The sequence below is a fragment of the Gallinula chloropus genome (assembly GCF_964237585.1).
Source record: "Gallinula chloropus genome assembly, chromosome: 15".
Taxonomy (NCBI): domain Eukaryota; kingdom Metazoa; phylum Chordata; class Aves; order Gruiformes; family Rallidae; genus Gallinula; species Gallinula chloropus.
In genome coordinates, this window is record NC_140100.1 from 11269021 (window position 1) to 11285481 (window position 16461).

The 16461-nt window shown below is 46.0% G+C and overlaps 1 protein-coding gene across 1 annotated transcript; it reads left to right on the plus strand.

Annotated features, from left to right (window-relative positions):
- Nucleotides 1–367: 367 nt before the first annotated feature.
- Nucleotides 368–16414, plus strand: TMC7 (transmembrane channel like 7; the record flags this gene model as incomplete). Its single annotated transcript, XM_084270841.1, is given in 17 exon segments — nucleotides 368–473; nucleotides 476–881; nucleotides 2961–3035; nucleotides 3990–4138; nucleotides 4473–4640; nucleotides 4816–4901; nucleotides 5420–5565; nucleotides 6183–6330; nucleotides 7601–7771; nucleotides 9158–9315; nucleotides 10147–10261; nucleotides 10812–10909; nucleotides 11168–11351; nucleotides 12729–12859; nucleotides 13132–13287; nucleotides 14626–14704; nucleotides 15762–16414. Coding segments are annotated over 17 exon segments (2436 nt in total). The 3' UTR covers nucleotides 15822–16414.
- Between the last annotated feature and the right edge of the window lie 47 nt (nucleotides 16415–16461).

Genomic DNA, 16461 nt, shown 5'->3' on the forward strand with positions numbered 1-16461 from the left:
AGGGTTGCCGGGGCAGCAGGGCGCGGGTTTAGCGCGCCTAAGCTGCTCCCCTCACACACCGCACCCCCGACAATCCCCACCACGCCGGTGCCGCCGGGAAGGGGCCGATCCCCCGCCGCGGCTCCTCGCCTCAGGGGCGAGCGCGGCTCCGACAGCCGGAGCCCGCCTCTGGCGCGAGGGCGGCTGTTGGCGCCCCCTGCGGGCGAGGCACCCGGGGAAGGCGGCCCCAGCAGGGAGCCTCGTCCCCGCCCCGCTAGCGGCTCGGGCGCTCCGGCAGCCGCCGCCGCCCCAGGGCTCTGCCGGCTGCTGAAGCGCCCGGAAACAGCAGCACCGAGGCGGGGACGCTGGCTCCTTCCCCCGCGCAGATATGAGCGGGTTCGGGGCCGCCACGGGACCGCCGGACTGGCGGCTGAGTAGCGGCGGTAAGGGCGCGGGAGAGGCAGGTACCGAGCCCCCGCCGGCGGGCAGCCGGCTGCGGCAGGTGGCCAGGGGAAGGACACGCGAGGGACTGGCTCTACAGCCGCCTCGTCTTCCTCAGCGCTGCGGGGTCCCGGGCGGCGGCTGGCTGGCCGGCTGCCATGTTGTGGCGACCCCCGGCTGCAGCTCCTGCGCTTCCTTCCCCTTGCAGAGCTCTACCTTCCCGAGGAGCCGCGGCCCGCTGCCGCACCTGTGGATTTCCTGCAGGAGCTGCCCAGCTACCAGTCAGCGCGGAGGCGCCGCGGTGCTGCCGACGGGGGCACCCAGGAGCGGCGGGCGGCCCCGCAGCTCTTGGCCGGGCCCCCTGGAGCTGAAGCCTGGGGGCCGGAGCAAGAGGGAGGTGAGCTGGCTGCTTGCCCTGTGAGAGAACGCCCCCTGAGCATCGCGGAGAAAAGGAGATTCAGGTCAGTGGACTACCTTTTCCTTAAAGACTGAGGCAGAATTGGGTTCGCCGGTAGCTGTTCCAGCCTTGGGCATGTGGCTTTAAGGAGAAGCTCCCCGGGTTCTCACACCGGGCCGTGTCCGGCGCCTTGTGGCGCCTCCGGCTACAGGAGCAGGACTCGGGGCTCCACACAGTGCGAGGCAGCAGCTGCCGGGGCCAGCAGTAGCTTCGACTGGAGGAAATGACTCAAAACTGGGTTACCTGCAGCACCAAACATGTTTCTCACCGTCTTCCTTTTTGTTGTAGCTTGTTTTGCCACGCTGTTTTAGTGCTTTTAAGGGTGACGGTGGGTTTTCTGTCAGCAGCAGCCTCCTCCCGCTTGGTGGGTGCTGCTGCCTGAGCCTGCTCAGCAGTTCTTCCAGAATGCGGGGTGCTCTCTCTGGTGTGGCTCAATGCAGGTGGAAAGAAGCTTTCCAGGACCATTGGATGTCACTTTGATGTTTTCCTCCTGGAAGTCAAATGGGAAGTTGTATTGCCTCCTGGGGTTTATTTGCTAAACATGCATATATTATCGTGGGGTTGAGGACCCGGGGGCTTGGAGAAGAGGAGACTGAGGGGTGACCACATCAATGTCTAGAAATACACAAATACAGCTCTACTGCGAACACAGTGTTATATGTGATGAAGGGAGTGGAACCCCTTCCTGATGAGGAGAGGCTGAGGGAGCTGGGCCTTGTTTGCTTGGAGGAGACTGAGGAGTGACATTATTAGTGTTTATAAATATGTAAAGAGCGAGAGTCAGGAGGCCGGAGCCAGGCTTTGCTCAGGGATGGCAGCGACAGGACAAGGGGCAGCGGGTGTGAGCTGGAGCAGAGGAAGTTCCGTTGGAATGTGAAGGAACTTTTTCCCTGTAAGGGTGACAGAGCCCTGGGACAGGCTGCCCAGAGAGGTCGGGGAGTCTCCTTCTCTGGAGACATTCAAACCTACCTGGACATGTTCTTGTTGATTTAGTCTGTGTGATTCTGCTCTGGCAGGGGGGTGGGACTGGATGAGCTTTTGAGGTCCCTTCCAGCTCCTAATGCTCAGTGAGTCGGTGATTTATTTTTCTTTCTTTTTTATTTTTCCCCTTTTTCCCTCTCTTATCCCTCTAAAAATTGCTCTTTGCTGTGAGCTGTAAGCAGTTCCTGCTGCTCTGGTGGTATATCTGAGCAGGCAAGGGGTTACAAAAGGCATGTTTTGGCCCGCCCTTATTTGTCTGCTTGTTGCCTCACGTCTCACTGCTATGCTAAAAGCTCCTTTGAGGAGAGAAGATACAGTATGTGCTTTTGCATTTTCAGGGAACTGCTGCGCCTTTAAATCATGTACTTCATGATTGTTATGAACCAGGCGAATGGTGAAAGTACAATTAATATCTGGTTACTTGCTTGCAAGAGCAGTGGGAAATTAATTGCTGCCTGTTAACCCTACAGCCAGTGCTCACAGGGAACAGGAGATCTAGTTCATGATAAAGGAAGGCACTTGTTACATTGAATTTTTATTTGAAGAAAAAGGAACTGCAGTCTTGAGGCCATAGTGTGCATTAAGAACAGAGTTGGGACGTCCCAAGCTTGTTTACACATTTTAGTGCTGAGAGATTCTGGTGGGGCTGCTTGGCACATCTCTGGATCCATAATCTATGTGTATTGTTCAGCAGCTGCCAACACAAAATGCTTGATATAAATGCCCTGAACGCTGAACACTCAGCCTCTGTAACAAGGATGAATGTGCAGCCCACGCCTCTCTTCACAGTGCAGACCAAACACGGGGTAGCTAGTTCTCCAAAGCATCTCTTTAAACACCCCACGCTGCAGGCTGTAGTTTCCAGAGTGTAGGAGCGGTGCATTTACACCTACAGATAAGATCACCTGCTGCCCATTCCACCTCTGCATGTAGGGTTCAATTCGGCTTCCTGCCAAAATGCTGATGTTTCCTTCAGCTGAGAGGGACATGGAAACTGTGTCATAGTACAGCACACACACACACAGCAGTGGCGTGGCGTAGGCACCCACGCAGGCTTGTGTACAAAGTCCTTTAAAGTTGAAACCTTTGTCTTCTACCCTAGCACGGTGTCCTTGGGGGCATTTAACTGCTGTTCTTCAGCAGCATCAGAGGCTGGAGCAGCATTCACTGCATACAAGTCAGTCTGCAAGCTGTGTTTCTGGGAAGTTTTGTCTGTTTTTAAGGTTTCTTAAAGGAAAAAAAAAAAAAAAAGAAATGCAAACTGAGCCAGTCAGAATTCTCCTTAATGCTGTCACTGGCCATGCAGCGATTTTTAAAATGCAGCTATATGCATATGGTATAAAAATCTGTAAGTGAGGAGTGATTAAAAATTATAGACAGCTTGCTTGCAGCTGATTGTTATAACAGGATGCACCCACATGTATCAGCAAAGAAATGCATCCTCAGATTCACTGAGCTGGCACTTTGCAGAGATTTTTTCAAAATGCTATAAAACCTGAGCAATTAAAAATGAATAATTTTAATAAAATGTTTTCTGTTATGTACTGGAATATGATATAAAAGTTAAAAATCTAAAATCCAAATCAAATATTTAACCCTTTTTGCAGGGTTCTCTTTATTTTTTTTACTTTTTTCCCCCCAGTGTATTTTGACATTCTGATTTTGGGATCTGTGAGTTTTCTACAAAAATTAGAATGACTCTCTTATGAGAATGATTTCTCTATTTTAGAGAATTTTCTTTTAAGAGCTTCTTGGTGAAGATGCTTTGGTCAGAAGTTTTGAGGAAACCTCCTTTTCCAACCCTCTGTAAATATGAAATAATTACAGCAGCTTTCTCGAGATCCCACTGGGAAGTTCAGCTACGTGTTTTTTCTGTGTTGTGCTATTGTCAGTTGGATTTATTTTATTTCCTCCCTGAGAGGCAAGTGTTTTCCATGAGAGGTCGTGCTCTGTGTGAATTAACCTGATGTCGCAGTTACCAGGAGGAACAGATGTGGACAGCTATAAGGTGTTGCTCCAGCTTGTAGCACTGTGCTGTGTCCCTCTGAAGCAGGCTCCGCCGTGCTCGGCCTTGTTACCTGTAGTGAAGAAGTATTTCTTGTGCTCAGTAACTGTATTTCTTGATCCTTAGGACCTATCAGCAGGCTGAGAGGAAACATGTATCTGGATGGAAGCAGTGGAAAAGAGCTAGCAGTAAATCGATGAAAAAAGTTCTTAGTGACTTCAAGGAGGCCTCGTCTTACCTGCAGCTTTGGCGACACGACATTCACAGCATAGAAGGTATTTATTGTCTGGTGTTGATTGCTCCTTTGTAAAGGTTTTACACGTGTGGGCATGGCTTCAGATAAAACTCTATGTGTTTAAGAAGTTACCTGCTTCCCTTGTTATTGCTGATATAAAATCCATGATGGGGTAGAAGGAAATATATTGGAGAAAAGTATGTAAAAGTCACATTTCTATTGCAGTTGCGTTGGTAAAAGCATGAAGGACTTAAAACTAGCCTTCATAATGTTTCTTCAGTTAGCTCACTGGAACTGAAATGATTGCCTGCTCATTCTGCATTTTCAGTGATTTTATTGTCTTAATTATTGGCACATGTTTCTCTTATTCCCAGGGAAGTTTGGTACCGGCATCCAGTCCTACTTCTCCTTCCTGCGTTTTGTGGTCCTGCTGAATTTTATCATTTTTATCCTGATGTTCAGTTTTGTTACCCTTCCCAGCATCATTTCTAAGTATGGTGTGTTCAACAGTACCATTGCTAATATTCCTCCAAATAACACAGGTAAACACCTTCTCTATATACCACTATATATTCCCTCTTTCCATCAGCTTCTCCTCCACCTCCCAGGACAAATAAATGCTTTTTTGATAAGAACTTACCGTATTTGAATTAACTTGATTTTGCAGTTTAACAGCTATTACCATCTGAGTGACTTCCCCTGCTTTTCTTTTGACAGACTCTCACTGCACAGTTTATAAACCCAGTGGTAATAAGGGACTTGTTTACTTCTATACTTACTTTAAAGATCTGCTCAGTGGTACTGTAAGTAATTATATATTTATTTTTTAATTAAGTTTCTGTGTCTCACATAACTTGTATAATGTGAACATGTTTTACTTGGGGAATGAAGCTTTGACAGCTTTCATAAAATAAGGAGCATACAGTGCTGGGGTAAAATGAGCCTTGGTCTCTTATCAGTGCAAAAGGGAGTTTTCAAACTGACACTTACTGAGTGTCTGCAGGGCTTGGCTGGCCACGCTCTGCAGCCTGTGCCTCTCCTCCCCAGCTGCCCAGTGGTACATGCTTCAGAGCACACTGCCCATTGTGCTCTGTGTTGTGTCTCAGTGTCCCTGTCACAGAGCTCTTTGATAGCAGAGGGGAAGGATTTTAAGCACGTAGTGTCTGCGTTACACTTTGGTAGAGGCAGCAGCAGTATTTAGAAGCTACAGACTGTTGTAGCTTGCTGTGTGCTCCAAAACGATTGCTTAATACCAGGTTGGGTTGAACTGAGTGGTTTCTGCTACTTTTACAAATTCTATTTTAACTTCATGTTTTCACAGGGCTTCCTGGAAGTGACAAGTTTGTTTTACGGGTATTACACAATAGATGCTGCGTGGGTCAGTACGCTGAGGTACAACTTGCCACTAGCCTATATGCTGACTACGTTTGCCTGCCTTGCACTAAGTTTCTTATGGATATTAAAAAGGTAAAGGTGTTGGTGTAGTGTGTTTACTGTTGCCTGTTGCACGGTTTGCATTGCAGTCTTGCTGTACTCTAGAACTGTTTTATATGGAAATGGAGAATTTTTTTTTCTTGAGGATGCTGAGCCACAGCAGCTTTTGTCTCTGGGAAATTAAGCCAGCAAAGTAAATAAATACATTTGAAGTATTGGGTTTTCAAATGTACCTTTACATATAAGTAAAAGACCCTAAAGTATACAGTAATTGTTAGAGGATTTCCTTTGGGTTTTGGTTTGTTTGGGGTTTTTTTTCCCCCCATCTCAGTTTCCTGAGCCAGCTTTTTGCAGTGTCAGGGAAGCACTGAATGAGATGAGGAGATGTGACTGTGGCTAAGTGCAGAGGGAAGTAACCTGTGTTGGTGGTGGCTTCAGCTGACGGTGGTGGCTTCAGCTGATGGTGGTGGCTGCAGAACTCACACTGAAAGCTTCCCTGAGACTTGCTGGTCTAAAGCAAATGCAGCTGTTTCCTCGTGAGGAATGGGGGGTTGTCATTTAGTCTTTGATCAGATGGGTTGCTCGAGGTGGTGTTTTTTGTTTCACTTTCTGTCTTTTCATAAATGATGTAAATTTGCCTTTTTCCCTAGGTTTGCAGAAGGCTTTAAGCAGAACTTGGTGCATCGCGAAGATCAATTTCAGACTTACTGTAATAAAGTCTTTGCAGGCTGGGACTTCTGCATTACAGATCTAAAAGCAGCATGGCTAAAACATCGCAGCCTGCAGTATGAGCTCCAAGTGGGTAACTCCTTTTTACATGATGACAGTTTGTATAGCTTAGGTGGCTAAAAAAAAAAAAGAGAGGTGTGCAATTCTGCAGATAGTGGAATATGGATAAGAAGGGTGAAAGTAGTTTATCCTGGGGGGAAGGCAACCCACACCCTCCTGCTTGCGTTCTAGGTAGCTGGAATTGTGGTGCAATGTGAGGATTGGCGCTGAGCTTGGTGGCCCTTCCCCCATGCCCTGGGGACTGAAGCCTGGTGGCCCTTCCCCCATGCCCTGGGGACTGAAGCCAACCTCTTAGCTGCTTGCCTTATCTGCCTGTTCTCACACTCCAGTCCTGCTTCCTGTGTTAGTTTCCACCTAATCCAACAGGAAAAGCTATCCCAGCTGTGGGAAAAACTCTAATACTGCTGGGAATTGGTTTGAGTATCCTGGGTTATAAGTCTGCAGTGTGGTAGGCGATAGTTTGGGGAGGAATAATATTTGGGTGGTTCTCTTCACACAAATCAAGAGCATTGTGGCAGCAAGAAGATACTGAAAGTATTTTGCTGGGTGTTCTTGGCATACAAAATGTTGATGCAGCTAGTGTAAAGCTCCCTGAAAAAGAGCCTGAAAGGCCTTCCTGGTGAAACCTGTACCTTTGTTTTACCCTCCACACATTGGAAGCAGAGATTTGCAAAGAGAAACAATTAACTTTTGAAAAGATGCTTCCGCTTCAAACCATAACGCAGTAATTACAGATTTCATAGACTACATAAATTACAGTGAGTTACTTTCTGCTCTAGTTAAGTTCATAGTCATCTTTGTACATCATATAACCAAAGCCTCCTTCACTTACCACGTTTTGCATCACACCACAGGAAAACCTGCCCATTAATGCTACTGTTGGATGGAAGGGAATCCTCAGAGAATACCTGGGTGACCTGTGGGTTTGCCCAGGCTAAATTACCTTCACAGGCAACCCTGTATTTTCACATCAGCTAAGGTGAAACGTCCCAAGTTTACATGACCAGCTTCTCCAGACTGTTCTATCTCTCTGTGCCATCCCCCAATTAAGGAGCAGCAGGAATTAGGAGCCCTAGGGGTGAGGACTGGTTACTTTACATGCAGAAGTAAGGAAGGGAGTGGGCTGATTTACCTACTTCCGAGTTTAGCACCAAGCTGCCCAAGATCAGTATCTCTCTGTAAACAGACAAGTTGTCTTTCTGTCCTCAGGGAGATGTGTTACTGATACAGTAATGTGACCACACCAGAACACTACACGTGCTTTTTCTTTTGTTTCTAGACAGACTTGGCGGAAGAAAGACTGAAGCAAAAGAGAGCTGACAGGACAATGAAAGAGAAGATACGCATCTACTCTTTGAGAGTATTTATAAATATAATTGTCTTTGCAGTTTTAGGAGGATGCTTCTTCTCTATTTATATAGCAACTACCTACTCTCAAAAAAAATCTAATGTAAGTATCAGTTGTGAAGTAACATTTGGGGCTGGTGATTACAGCAAGAGGAACTATTGTGAAAGAGCCAAGTATCTTAATATAGCACCTTTCATGCAGGGGATCTGAAAAGGCTTTTTACCAACAGGATTTTTTAGTAGAGGAGAGTGAGAAGGATCAAGAGATGTGCAAAAAAAAACCCCAGCAATGTCTTCTTCCCTTTGATACAGAGGCTGCAGCATCACCTGCCTTGGAGCTGATGCAGCCGATGTGAAATGCAGCCCTCGCTGTGATCTGCTAGCACAAGTGCTGGTGTCTGGAGTGAACTGGCTCAGGGAACCGATCTGGTTAATATGAACTTTGCTGTGATGAGTTTCTTGATCTGGCTCACTGCTAAACTGCAAAAAACAAGCAGGGAGGGGAGAGTAAAGATTATGATCTGTGCCGTGGTTTGTGTTACAGTTATGTGGGGAAACAACAAGACTTTGAACAGGGAGTGCTTTGCAGAAGAAAAGTGGAAAGAATCTTGCATCAGTAGTGGAAAGAATGAGGTTGAGTGGGGTTGTTCACCCCTGTCAGGACAAGTAGATGGGGAGAGCTGTTTAGAAGCAGAACAACAAGAGCAGACAAGAGTTTCAGTGGTTTTGCAATGGTAATTGACTTCTCTGAAGGACCCCAGGGTTGAATTTCCCTGATGGAAAAATGAGCACTACACTTTTTACCTCTCCTCTGTTCATCGGTGATGTGATGGGCACTGGCTGTGTATGGGGGAGGTTGGGCTCGTGGTTGACCTAACTCTTCTGTAAACCATCAAGATTACAGAGAGACGAGCAGGAAATGGGGACTAGAAAGTGTTTGTGTCGGAGGTATTGTTTGAGGGCAGAGAAGGAGGATGGCACCATACTGAACCACTCAAAACCCAGCTTTGCTTGGTGTAGGCTTTATGTCTAGGGGTTCATACCTTGACCTTGCCTAAGTGAGTAGGTAGAGGAACTTGTTAGGAGGGTAGGGAAGTCGGGGAAACTGCTTTGCACCCGTGAGAATGACTTGAAAAGTGTGTGCACTTTGGCATAGGTGTAAAAGCTGGGTAGCCTTAGTGCTGGGTGAGACAACACTGTCAGACACAAGCTTTGGTGAGCCTCTTCGAACAGAAGCTTTGTGGAAGTGCTAGAATACTCATGGGAGGAACTGGTGAGGGACCAGGAGAAAGCAAGGGTGAGGAACAGCAAGCTGCAGAGAGAGCGAGCAGTGGTCAGCCTTGTGGTTCCAAATGCAGGTGGGGGATGAAGACAGCATTAAAGATGTTACGTGAACCTTGGACAGAAGAGGCTCGTGGGTAGCTGGAAAGAGCATGGTGTCAGGAAGGTGTGTTTCTCTGAGCATTATCTTCCATTTCTTCTTGTACAGGATGGCAGCAATGAGAACATCCTGGCCAACCTCATAGTGCAGTATTTACCATCCATTGTGATCACAATGGCCAACTTCATTGCTCCTCAGATCTTCTCGATTCTGATCAGATTTGAAGATTATTCACCAGCCAATGAAATCAGGCTGACTTTACTGAGGTAAAATCTTTATTGTGGCCTTGAACCTTTCAACAACTTTTTCTTGGTAGGTTAGAAATACTGTAAGCATTCAGACATGAAGCAGCAGGGAGGTTGGACTCTGTCTGGGGAGCCTGGGCACTGGAAACTGAATAGGCATTGTTTGATTTATGTTTAGTTGGAAACTAATTTTAAATCTGGAAACAATTTCCTGTTTAGGATGATAGTACAGGGCAGTCACTTCAGCATCCGAGTTTCTGCCTCAGTCCCCTTTAACTGTGTGATCTGGACATCTTCAACACCCTGTTAAATAGTCAGTGGGGAAGTTGTTGCTGCAGAGCTGTGGGTTGATGTCACTTTGTGTGCAGCGGTTCCTCAGTGTAACAGCATGAAGAATTAGTGTTTGGCAGCTTAAGGCAGCATGCTCTGGGTTGGAGCATCTGAGCTCTGCCAAGCCCCTGTGCTGTGTATCTGCAGTGTGGCTCAGTGCCTCTGAAGGCCCGAAGCCACCTAAGAGGGAAATGCTGCACACAGAGTTGTCACCTGCCTTCAAATTGTACTTGAGAATCACGGCTTGTTGTGAGGTCAAGATCCACAACTAAAATGACTGGTGGAGGAGCAGTGCTGGGGAAGAAACAAGGGTCTGTACCCTAAAGCAGAGAAGGTGAAAAGCAATTTAGCATCCTGCTAAGAAAAGAAATGTTTTTATTGTCTGGCTGTGGCTGTTCCATTAAAGCCCTTTATAGCAATTTTGTGTTTGGGGCCTGCCTTGGACTCCTGTGCAGGCTGAGCCAGGCGCTGGGCTGGCTCTGCTTGGGGCAGGTTTGGGACTGGACTTTGCTTTTCTTCCAGGTGTATCTTTGTGCGCTTGGCCAATATCTCTGTTCTGCTGTTCTCGCTCTTGAGGCAGATCTCTTGTGACACAGAGGAGTGCAAGGCCTGTGGATACAATTACAAACTCTATCCTGTAAGCAGGTTTATCTTGCTCTTTAATCATCTGATTAAGTTCTGATGATCTGAACTTGTGAATGGGGATTTGTTTTCCATGAGATTTACTTGTCTGGGGGTGTCTGGAATCAGAGCTGGAGCTGCAGTTCATGTTATACCTGGTGCTCAGTGCAAACCAGTGCAGTTCTGACACAGACTTTTTGGTTGTTGGAAACTCTTAATTAATTTGGTGGCAGATTATTGTTTAGCATAAACTCACTGGCTGCTGTACGGATTGACTGAGGGAGCTCTGGTTTGGATACCAGTGTGTTACTGCCTTTTCCTCCAATAAGGCAAATGGTCTTTACTCAAAAAAAACTCCAAACAAACCCCAAAAACCAAACCAGCAAACAAAACCCAACAAAACAAACAGCTTGGCTTGGAAGCTCTGAAACACTCTGATGGCTTAGCGATGGGAATTAATACAATTTGAACTTCCTGGTGTTAACTGACTCAGAGGTTTGTTGCTTTACTGGTAGACAGATTTATTATTCACTTCTTATTTAGATTCCTAATTCTGTTTTTTGTAGTGCTGGGAATCTGACGTTGGGCAAGAAATGTATAAACTGATTTTGTTTGATTTTATTACAATTATTGCTGTGACCCTGTTTCTGGACTTCCCTAGAATGTAAGTATCTCTGCCTTCTGAGTCTACTTTTGCAAATGACATATGAAACAATTCTCCGTATTTCTTACCAGACTGACAGTTTTAAAATAAAACATAAGCATCTTTCTGGTGGTTTGAGCACTCCTTTGCTATTTAGGTGTCTGTGTAGTTTTTGATATTTGAGTCTGTAACGTTACAGATCTGTGTGTTCCATATGTGTTAGAATTCACTCAAGCTGTGTAAGTTTAATTTAGAACTAACACTATTTTTGGGCTTTAGGTTGTTAGTTACTCATTGCTCTTGCAAGGCAGTTCAGTGGTATGGATTGCAGGAATTTGGCATTTCTGACAACGTCCTGGAAATCATTTATGGCCAAATTATCTGCTGGATTGGAACATTCTTTTCACCACTTCTCCCTGGGATAGCAACTGTGAAATACTTCATCATTTTTTATGTTAAAAAGGTAATGAAGGTGTGTGGTAAACCAGCAAAATAGTGCATGACTTCGTGGGTTTTATAGTATAGATGCACAGTTGATTAAAAACAAACAAAATCCCCTAAAACCACCCAGGGTGTGGTGTACTGGCACTAAGAATGGTATGCCATTTTCTGTTGGGTTTTTGGTTTTAAGAGGAGGTAGAGTTTTGCTTTGAAATCCAGCAAAATGACGTTTTAATAACTACCTCATCAATTATTTGGGGTTTTTTAATGACCCCTTTTTAGATGATAAAGCTAGTTTATAACACTTCTTCTGCATCAATCTGTTTGCTAGCAGCACAGCTTAGAACTTGGCAAGATTTTGCCAAGCTGCTAAAAATTTGGAAGCAAAATGGATAATCCAAGCTGGGTTGGAGGTCTTCTGCATATCAGAAGCTCTGCCCTCTGACCACATGGCTCCTTCAGTGCAACAAATTCTTAGTGGTATTTTAACCTTTAGAAGAGGGGTGAAGATGTGACAGAACTACCCTACATGCTGTGCCATGGATCATGCACCACATGACTTGGTTGCTTGTCTCTCTGCAAGTGCATGAGGCCCTCTGGAACAAAAATGTTTCCCAAAACAGGAGATGTTGACTTAGCTCTGAACATAAAGTGTTCTTGTCTGAGCTGTTTTGAGAGGTGTCAGCAGGGACAAGGAGGGGATTGTCCCTCTGCTCTGCCCTCATGAGGCCCCAGCTGGAATCCTGTGTCCAGAGCTGGAGCCCCCAATATAAGAAAGATGTGGGATTGTTGGACAGGGTTCAGAGGAGCCCGTGAAGATGATCAGAGGGCTGGAGCACCTCCCCTATGAAGAGAGGCTGAGGGAGCTGGGCTGGTTCAGCCTGGGGAAGAGAAGGCTGTGGGGGGACCTCATTGCAGCCTTCCAGTCCCTGAAGGGAGCAGAGAAACAGGAGGGGAATCAGCTTTTTAAAATGGTAGATAATGGCAGGACAAGGGGGATGGGTTGAAGCTGAAGGAGGGAAGGTTTAAATTAGATATTAGGGGGAAGTTTTTTGACAGAGAGAGTGGTGAGGGGCTGGAACAGGCTGCCCAGAGAGGTGGTGGGTTCCCCATCCCTGGAGGTGTTCAAGGCCAGGTTGGATGGGGCCCTGGGCAACCTTGTGTAGCTCCAGGCCTGGAGGTTGGTTGCCCTGCCTGTGGCAGGGGGTTGGAGCTCTGTGATCCTTGGGGTCCCTTCCAACCCAGACCAGTCTGGGATTCTGTTTTCAGTCTGTGCGTGCCGGAAGGGTGGTTCTGTATAGCTGGTCGTATATTTGAGGATTCAGTTGGTGGGGAGAGCACACTTGGACATATGTATATAGATGCACCAGTAACTGTCTTGCTGCTTTTCCCTCCCCAGATCAGTTTGATACACACACATAAACCTGAAGTCAGGCTTGTCAGAGCATCAAGCTCCAGTTTTTTCTTCTTGATGGTGCTGCTCGGTGGGCTCATCCTGGCTTTTATTCCATTGGCAATCAGCATATCAGGGTAAGTGTCCTTTTGACGTCTGTGAAGTTGATGTTTGCTCTCAGGTTGTCAGTTCCCTAAAACAGACCTGCAGCTTTGCAATGATAAAATGGGAGAAAATGTATCTTGTGCAATCAGTCAGATTACCCCATAGTTCATATAAACAAAAAGTGCAGTTTTAAAAGCGAAGGACACTTCTACCCCACCAGCAAAATGATGCTAGGCTTCTGCTGGATTATTTTATCTTTATGTTTTGGTATAGCATCTCCTTTTTTGTTCTGCTTCTTTGACAGCATCTCCTCCTCCAAGGCATGTGGTCCATTCAGGAATTTTAATACTTCCTGGGTAGTTATTCCAGTCACAGTAGATGGGTTTCCAGTGGGCCTGCGGGAGTTCCTTTATGGCATAACGTCAGAAGCCTTCGCAGCACCTTTTTTTCTGGTCGTCTAGTGAGTACTGTGGAGACCTGATTCAGTCACAGAATCACAGACTGGTCTGGGTTGGAAGGGACCCCAAGGATCACAGAGTTCCAACCCCCCTGCCACAGGCTGCTTCATTTCCTTCCTTACTGAACTGATACCAAACAATTACCTGCAGTGAAAAGCCTGTATGAATCCTCAGCTCCTGTGTCTCTGCCCATTTATTCACACTCATTACCCTTATTCCATTTGCTCTTGCGTGTCCTGTGCTCCCCTTTCTCTAAAGCATTAACTGTGAATCCTTCTGTGAATCGGTATTGTGAGCCCTGTGATCACAAACCTTGGTGAAAACAGAACAGCACCCCCCCACCCCCCCACCCCCCAAAAAAAAGCCCCCAGTCACTCTGTAGGATAAAATTCAATATAGAATCATAGAATTTTTAAGGTTGGAGGTCACCTCTGGAGATGATCTGACCCAACCCTCTTCAAAGCTGGGTCAAGTAGAGAGGTGCTCGGGAACAGTGTTTATAGTGTTAGGTTTGGAGTATCTCCGAAGGTGGGGACTTCACAGCCTCTCTGGGTTGCCTGCTCTAGTTGTAAAGCAGAAAACTTTTATTTTTCTTATGTTTAAATGGACTTTTTTTTTCCATTTCAGTTTAACTGGTTTTAGATCTTGGAGGCTTTTTACCTGACACTTTCTACAAGATCTACACTTGAGAAATTATGCGGGTAATAACCCGCAGACCCCACCCAGCCCTTCCTTCCATAACCCACACTTGTGTGTTCTCCTGAACTGGAAATACCAAGTCCTCTCTTTTGGGCTGGGATCTTCTTTCTCTAGTTTATCATAAAGCCTGTGTAAGAGGTGGAGGGTGAAACTTGCACTGAGTGGATAATCCGGGTCACAGATTACACCTGGAATATGTGCCGTAAGGAATGGCTGTGATATTCATCTGTGGCTGCTCACTGCAGTGAGAAACACAATGGGAGCAAAGAGTTACTCCAGTGAAACCTCTTTAAACTTAATTTCTGAGGAGCAACACCCCCTGTACGTACACCTGGAGCAGGGCAGGAACTGACAGACCAGAGTGCTGTGAGAACACAACCTGCATTGCCTGGAGCTGGCTCTGCCTCTGTGTCCTTTAGCACTCTGTCCCTGTCTGCTGACAGCAGATGCACTTCCCCAGAGCCATGCCCAACCTACCCCACCTCTATATTTATTAATTTTTTTCAGTTTTTGCTTTCTCCAACAACTTTTCATCTAAAGCAAATGCACAAACCAACAATTCCCCTGGCCCACACCAGCCTTTTCCTGACTAATTCCACTTCACATGACACTGACATACAGTGTTGGTTTGTTGTTTGCAGCATTGTTATGCTCTATGTTATTGCCTTGGCTAGAGCACACAAACGAGTGGTGAAGCAGCTGAGGGAACAACTGGTTCTGGTAAGATCTGACCCACTGTCTTTTCTGTATCTCTGGTGTTTTGTCGTGTCAGTAATCAGAGGAACATGAGTTTGTGTAGTCTGCTGGAGGCTATGTGTTTGAACAGGCAGGGAAGAATGAGACAAGAAAACAGAAGCACTAAGGAGTTTTTCAGCCTGAGTTTCTTGGCCATCAGCTGCAGCAGAGTCCAGGCAACATGTGCATGGGATATGCCTCTGAGAAGCAGAGTCCCCATTCTTTACCATCCTCTTGCTTAAATCCACCCATGTACATGCTTTCTCCTGATTTTTTTTGCCTTTTGTCCCCTCCACCTCTCCTCTTACACAATCCCCACCTCCTTTTCCTTCTCTGCTCTCATAAGCAGGCTCACTACCCTTCCCTCCGGACCTGTGTTCCTACTGCATCAGGTCTGGTCTTGTTTTGAGGGCTGGAACAGGTACGGGGGTTGAGCCAGTCCTTTGGAGAACAGTGCCAGCACAGACATGCTGCTCTGTGGCCATCAAAAGCTGCTGCCATTTGATAGTGCTCATACACCGTGGTCTGTCAAACTCTGCTGTAGTCAGAATCTCACTTTACTAGTCAGACTTCTCACTTTTTTGGAAAACATCCCCTTTCTTGGAATATGCTTCTTTTAGATACAGCATCCTTAGAAAAACACTGTCCTGGGGAAAGACTTGTGAAGTTAGGAGCTTGGGAGCAAAAGCCACCCTGCTTTTTCAAGGGCTCCCAAATCAGCTAGGAATCCTGAAAATCCTTGTCTGCCTTATTTTCACTGTGGTTAGGTTTCTTGGAAGTATGGTTTTAAATATTTTAAGCAGGAGAAATGTTTTTACTGGGCTCAACACAGAGCTGTTTATGTGTGGCCTAACGTGAAATAAATGAAGTCAGAGCTATTGTAAGCTCAAAATTACTCAGGTAGCTGGGAGAGTGCAGGGAACAGCTAATCAGAGTGCAGTGTGGTGAGCACACCAGTTTGTTTCTAATAAAGAAGTGAGCTGTTTGTAGATAGATTGTGCTTCTGTTCATCTAGCACCTGTTTGTCATTCTATCTTTCCAGGAAAGCCGTGACAAAAAGTTCCTAATCGAAAAGATCGCAGAAGCTCAGAGGCATCCTTGAAAACCACAAAAATCCAAAGAACTTGACTTCCCAAAACTCCCAGAACCACTAGATAAGAGTCCAAGCATCTGCAGCCCCTAAAAAATGAGCAGCTGACTGGCACCCTGGCACTGTGGTCTGTCATATTGGCCTTACTAGTGGGCATTGAAGTTTCCAAGGCTGGAAATTTAACTAATTTATACTGTATTGGACCTGTTCAGAAACTCTATGGTGGGGCACTTTATCACTGCTGCAATTTCAGGGTTTTGGGGGTTTAAGTCCCTATTTTTTCAGAGGTTTTGGGTAAAATGTGATCGGGGCTGAAGCTCTGTTTTTATAACTTGGTGCTGTTTGTACAGATAATGCTTTAAGAATCGGGATGGAGGGGAAAAGATGTGTTTTTATGTGTTTCAGACTCGCTTCTCTCTTAAAACCAAAGCTAAAGGGAGAGACTGTCATTGGTATTTTGAAATGGCACATAGGAGAAGAAAATACACCCTGGACTTGAAATTATTTTTACAGAAGATACATTAGTGTTTATTTTTCTCTGTATTAGCACGTGCCATCAGGCTTTTTAAGTGTGTTAAAGCATTAGTACTTGTATTTTACTCCTGTACAGGCGTCTTGACCCTTTGTTCTCTTTGCTCTTAACACTGAGTGG